The sequence below is a fragment of the Physeter macrocephalus genome, chromosome 11 (genome assembly GCF_002837175.3).
Source record: "Physeter macrocephalus isolate SW-GA chromosome 11, ASM283717v5, whole genome shotgun sequence".
NCBI classification, from domain to species: Eukaryota; Metazoa; Chordata; class Mammalia; order Artiodactyla; family Physeteridae; genus Physeter; species Physeter macrocephalus.
Window position 1 is genome coordinate 113,034,057 of NC_041224.1, and position 6,894 is coordinate 113,040,950.

Genomic DNA, 6,894 nt, shown 5'->3' on the forward strand with positions numbered 1-6,894 from the left:
GCAGGCTCAGCGGCCATGGCTCACGGGGCCCAGGCGCTCCGCGGCATGTGGGATTCTCCCGGACTGGGCATGAACCCGTGTCCCCTGCATCGGCAGGCGGACTCTCAACCACTGCGCCACCAGGGAAGCCCCATGAATGTTCTTAATGGCATCTAGAATGGTGAATCCTTTCCAGAAGGTTTTCAGTTGACTTTGCCCAGATCCATCAGAACAGCCATCAATCTATGGCAGGGATAACCTTACAAAATGTATCTCTTAAATAATAAGATGTGAAAGTTGAAATTACTCCTTAATCCATGGGCTGCAAAACGGATGTTGTATTAGCAGGCATGAAAACAACATGAATCTCATTGTCCATCTCCATCAGAGCTCTTGGGTGACCAAGTGCATTGTCAGTGAGCAGTAGCATTTTGAAAGGAATCTTTTTTTCTGAGCAATAAGTCTCAACAGTGGACTTAAAATATTCAGTAAACTATGTTGTAAACAGATATGCTGTCATCCAGACTTTGTTGTTCCATCTACAGAGCATAAGTAGAGTGGATGTGGCATAATTCTTAAGGGCCCTAAGATTTTCAGAATGGTAAATGAGCATTGGTTTCAACTTAAAAGTTACCAGCGGCAGACTCAGCCTGTCCTATGAAGCTTTGAAGCCAGGCATCATCTTCTCTCTAGCTGTGAAAGTCCGAGATGGCACTGTCTTCCAATAAAAGGCTGTTTCATCTACATTGCAAATGTGATGTCTACTGTAGCCATCCTCATTTATTATCTTAGCTAGATCTTTTGGTAACTTGCTGAAGCTTCTATATCGGCACTTAATGCTTCCCCCCCTTGTACTTTTATGCTATGGAGATGGCTTATTTCCTTAAACACCTTGTGAATCAATCTCTACTAGCTTCAAACTTTTCTCCTGCAGCTTTCTCACCTTTCTCAGCTTTAACAGAATTGAAAAGAGTTAGGATCTTGGTCTGGATCAGGCTTTGCCTTAAGGGAATGTTGTGGCTGGTTTGACCTTCTACCAAGACCACTGAAACTTTTTCCTTCAGCAATAATGTTGTTTTGCTTTCTTATTATTCACGTGTTTGCTGAAGTAGCACTTTTAATTCTATGAAGAACTTTTACTTTGCATTGACAACTTGGCTGACTGTTTAGCTCAAGAGGCCTAGTTTTTGGCCCATCTCGGCTTTCGACATGCTTTCCTCGCTAATCTTAGTTATTGCCAGCTTTTTATTTAAAGTGAGAGATGTGTGACTCTTCCTTTCACTTGAACACTGAGAGGCCATTGCAGGGTTATTAACTGGCCTAATTTCAATATTGTTGTATCTCAGGGAATACAGAGGCCCGAGGAAGTGGAGAGAGACTGGAGAACGGCTGGTTGGTGGGGCAGTCAGAACACACACACCATTTATCCATTAAGTGTACTGTATTATACTGGCATGGTTTGTGGTGTCCCAAAACAATTACAATAGTAACCTCAAAGACTGCTAAACACAGATTACCCTAACTAATATAATAATAAGGAAAAAGTTTGAAATCTTGTAAGAATTACCAAAATATGACACATAGACACAAAGCGAGCAAATGCTGTGGAAAAAATGGCACTGATAGACGTGCACTACCCTAGGTTGCCACAAACCTTCAATTTGTAAAAAAAACGGAATATCTGTGAAGTGCAATAAAGCAATAAAACGAGGTATGCCTGTGAATGCACACTTTAAGTTTCTTCTATAACAGATTAAAATATCAAAGAGCTTTAAGAAGTACATACCACTTGGGGTTCCCCTGTTTGACCAAGGCTGGGGTTGCAGCCCTCACCTGATGGTTCTGTTGGAGTCCTCGTGGTCTGGGTCTGGATCCTGCATCTCCCCACTGTCGTTCTGGCACTCTGCCATGACCATCTCAGCATCTTGGACCATTGCCTCTTCCATGTCATCCATGAGCCCACTGTTTCTTTCACTGTCATTGTCATCGCTCCCTTCTTCCATGACTACATCAGACTCCGCCCCAGGGCTAAGCAAATCTAAAAAATTGTTTTGCGCCCATGAAGATAAGCCTGGAATCCTGGAGCCAGGACTTAAGAGAAAGTTAGGCAATCCTAAAGCAAATCAATTGGAAGCCCTAAAAATATAGTTATGTGAAGAAACTTTTCTTTCACTTTCCTTTTAAATTTTAGTTCATAGTCACCTGAATGTATGAGAGGATGAATATATAATTTTACGAGAAGATGCTTGTTTTTTGCGTCCCTAAGCCTAAAAGCATGAAAAGTCATGGGAAGCCTTGGAAGGAAGCCAAGGGTGAGACAGAAACAAAGTGCTAGGAAGCAAAGTGATACCAGGCACCAGTGAAGAGGATATACGAATCTTATTTCAGTAGGATAGCCCTGGTGGGAAAAAGAAATACATGGGAGGTTGTGGGAAACTTTGACATGCAGGAACACTCAAGGTCCCTGATTCTTGATACTCCAGTAACTTTTAAAATTATGGATTCTAATATATGGTCACATAAGCCTAAGATATTTGATATTTGAAGTAATACTGAATCCTGTCATATAGCTGATGGTAATGTAGTAAATTATAATTACTTACTAAGGCAAAGTACTTACTTTAAAGTTAGAAAACAGATTGATCAGAGACCCTAGCCTGCCAAGCTTGGAAAATGCACATTTTTCCAGATTTTTCTGACTGTATGGAAAAATGCAATTTCAAATTAATCAACATAACATAAACTACACTGTTTCCCTTTGGTTCTAGTTATCAAGTACACATTGACATTTCCTGGGCCTGAACAAAATCAATACCATATGCCACAGAAAGTGGGAAGATTGCCAAGCTTTTGATTTTGGCAGCTAATTCATGCATCTTGAAGCCAGAAACTGCTATGGGAATGTTTTCCTAGAGAGCTTTCTCTTCTCCTTCTTCTAGAGAAGAAAGTTGGAGAACATACATAATCACTTGTTCTTCAGGATTTTAGCAACAGAAATACTCAACCTGTTTCTCGGTCTTTTATCACCAGTTTTCTTCCCAGAGGAATCAGCAAACTGATAACAGACTGAAAATATAACACAGTCTACTATCTATGGAAAAAGTCAGCCTGGGACACTAAGTCAAATATTTTGGTCAGAATCCATCAGGAATTCTACCAGGGAAGAAAATGAGAGCTGTTCCTTTAGGACATAGCGTTTTTCTTAGAATTCCTTCAATCTTAATTTATACAATTAAAGTTTTCCCAAAGGAATATTCCCCAATATAGAAAAGGATATGTAGTTTTCAATTGTCTAAATTAAAGTTCCTTTTATTATTATTAAAGATGAAGGTTAACAAGCACATACATAATGAGAATAGTAAGTGGGTGGAGGAAGAAAGTTGTAACTATTTCCTGGTAGGTCAATTTCTGTGATTCTTCCCTTCCTTGACAGACAGGGAAGAAAAGTTAACTTCTGTCTCAATGCTGGGAATGAAAAGGATGGAGGATGAGACTGATAGCTATAACTGGGAGGCATTCCAACAATTTCTACGCTTCTGAACGAACTAGAATAGGTGTAGAAAAATAAGAGAGCTGGGGAAGAAATCCTGGATATCCAAGTTTTCAGTACTAGCTGGTTCACCATGTAAAAATCAAGAAAATCTCTGGTCTTTATCACAACACAATGATGGGTGCTTTTTTACAGTAAAGTAGGACAGAGGCCATAATTTACTTTGGTCTGGGTCACGAGTATCTGAATGGAAAAAATTAAAAGTAAAAAAATCCCGCTAAGTCCTAACTGACACATGCCTTAAGAGGGAAAGAAGCATAGACGTGACAGCTGACCTTTTACCTACCTCCGTTAATGGTCACTTCGCCAAGGCAGTTGTTGGGTACTTTTGGTGCACAACGTTTATGACAGTTGAATCTGCAATCTAATCACAATCATTTTAAAAGAAAACAAATCAAAACCAAGCATGCATCAGAAAGAGAAGGTGTGGGAAAAATAGTCGTTTCAAATAGGTGAGGCTCAAACTTCGGCGGTTGACAAATACTTGATGGCAAGATCGGCCTTACCTTTGCACTGCAGGCCCTGCCTGAAGAGTCCCTTGAGAAGCTTCTTGCAGTACTGGCACACAGTGGGCCGGGTGTAGGAGTGGATGACGAAAGTGTGAGGCACTTTAACTTTGGACAGCAAGATCTTGTCGAGCTGGATGGGTCGTCCAATGTATGACTGGGAATTCGACCTCTTCTCTCGACCAATGAATGACTCTGATGGTGACTTTTGCTATATGTTTGAAAAACAATAAGGGACAATAAGATATAAGAGACTATCTGGTTTATATATTTATATTTTTTAATTTTTATTTTCATTTTTATTTATTTTATTTTCCAACAAAAGGTCTCACATATTCATTATTGAGCCAAAGCACTAGTGCAGAAATACTGACACAAAGAGAAAAATCATTTTCCCAATAAAGCACATCCAGCTGTTCAGATAGTAGTGATGTTCTCAGAGTGATATGGTAAGATGCAAGTGACCCTGACACAGCATAATATATTTGTGTATTTTTAAATTGCCTTTTATTTTACTATTGTATTTAGTGGTTTGATCCTTAAGAATGTGAGAGGAATAAACTAAACTGTTTCTGTTCATTAATGTAATTTATTTCTCCTTAATTTCTTTTTTGAGTTACTTTATTTTTATAGTATGAAAAGAAGAGAATTGGAGATCAGACTATTTGAACCTGATTTCTAGGACTTTCAAATAATTTGCAGCTTTTCAATTTCATTAGTTTAATACAGAAATATAAAGTTGAAAGCAAACCAAAAAATCCTTCTTAATCCCACTCCATATATTACTTCATTGACATTTTCTAAAGTTTTACATATAGGAAATGCAAGCAGTTCAGGAAGATAAAAAATGAAAAGTAAATTCCCCCAATCTGTCTAATCTAGTACTTCATCTGAACAGGGCCTACAGCTTCTTTGGATTCCCTCCAAGAAAAAAATGAATATAATTTAAAATTACTCCTCAACCATAAAGGTAAAGGGTTAAAATTATACTATCATTTATATAATTGAAAAACATAGTGACTACTGGATTATATAAGACACACAAATATTAATGTTTCGGTTACAATTATATCTCTGTGCACTCTGGTCTCTCATTTTGTAATTAATCAGCCCAGTACATAGATTTAAAAAAAAATAAATGAAGTAAGTCATAAAGAGAAAAAAAAATCGTATATTAATGCATATATGTGGAATCTGAAAAAGTTGGTATAGATGATCTTATTTACAAAGCAGAAACAGAGACACCGACACAGAGAACAAACATATGGATACCAAGGGGGAAAGGGGAGATGGGATGAATAGGGAGATTGGGATTGACATATATACACTATTGTATATAGTATCATATATACACTATTGATACTATGCATAAAATAGATAACTAATGAGAACCTACTGTATAGCTCAGGGAACTCTACTCAATGCTCTGTGATGACCTAAACGAGAAGGAAATCAAAAAAACAGGGGATATATGTATACGTATAGCTGAGTCACTTTGCTGTACAGTAGAAACTAACACAATGTTGTAAGGCAACTATATTCCAATAAACATTTTTTTAAAAATAAAATAAAATAAATTTAACTGTTTACAATGTTTTTGAACAATTTCATGGTATCTCTTGATATCATGGAAATGTACTTGGGAATCATCAGGAAAAATAATCATTGGAATAAAAGAACTGAATTACTTTTTAATAGTTATTATAATTAAATATCTCATTTATTAAGCTCTTAACTTAGTATTAACTCTTAATAATCACTGTGTTAGGCACCTTACAAGACAGGCCTTGTTATCTATAGTTGAGGCATCTAAGCTCATGAAGTTTAAATATACTCTTTTGGGTCAAATGCTAGTAAACAGTGGAGCCAAAACATGAACCTACACTTGTCTGCTTATAGAGCCCTTGTATTATCACATTACTCAGTTAATTTCTAATTTGAAATAATTACTGATGAGAAACAAATCATATTTACAGACAATTTACATCATTTTCAATGCCTATCTGCATCAAAAGGTAATACCATTTATTACCAAATGGGAAATTTTTGATTTGCGGATTCACCAGCTGCAATAAAAAGAAATTTGAGATGAGGTTCTACTTAGGGATATTACGTCTACAGTTACATTTATAATTTCAACTCCATAAAATAAAACTACAAAGCATAATTATTCTGGAAGGGCTCAACTCTTGCAGAGAGATCTAAGGCACTTTTAAAGATGAGCCAAAGGTTTGCCAAACCAGAATCATAAATATATTGAATAAATATCTTCAATGGAATTGAATTTTACTGGAAAATAATTAAATTTGTAGGGTTAGGTCCCTGCTTTAACTATATCCAATGGGCCAGTTTTAAGCATACACTAAAATGAAAAGTGATATTTTTCCGTAGTTGGAAAGTTTCAACACTCAGAATAAAAGCTGACGTGATGTCACACTTTCTTAGCAGACTTAAAATGTTCTCAGATTTGGAAAATCATGTGAAAAGTTGACCAAATAACCTTTCAGTTATTTTCCTTAATTTAAGAGACCTAATTCTTGGCTGTGTTAACAAAGCCAGTTTGACGTAGGACTACTCAGTTTACCATGGGGCAAATTCACTCAGAAGAGCAAGAGCAATCTGATAAAACTGAATGTTTTCTTTTCATCCAACATAACATTCACATAAACACTGCCATAAACCACAAGAACCAGAATTATTCTTGAGAAGTCATTTCATTTATTACCTTCAAGGCAAGATTACATAAGGAATTTTAAAACGTTACATGAGGGCTTCCCTGGTGGCGCAGTGGTTGAGAGTCCGCCTGCCTATGCAGGGGACACGGGTTCGTGCCCTGGTCCAGGAAGATCCCACATGCCG

General features: G+C 37.1%; 1 protein-coding gene across 5 annotated transcripts in view; it reads right to left on the reverse strand.

Moving 5' to 3' along the window:
• PRKD1 (protein kinase D1) overlaps positions 1-6,894 on the reverse strand; it is a 340,452-nt gene that overhangs the window by 54,080 nt on the left and 279,478 nt on the right. For all 5 annotated transcript variants that reach the window (XM_028495666.2, XM_024134023.3, XM_055088374.1 and 2 more), the window contains 3 exons: positions 4,036-4,246; positions 3,816-3,893; positions 1,813-2,017 (listed from right to left, as the gene is read on the reverse strand). In XM_028495666.2, the coding sequence (XP_028351467.1) occupies positions 1,813-2,017; positions 3,816-3,893; positions 4,036-4,246 (494 nt within the window). The remainder of the gene's footprint in view (positions 1-1,812; positions 2,018-3,815; positions 3,894-4,035; positions 4,247-6,894) is intronic.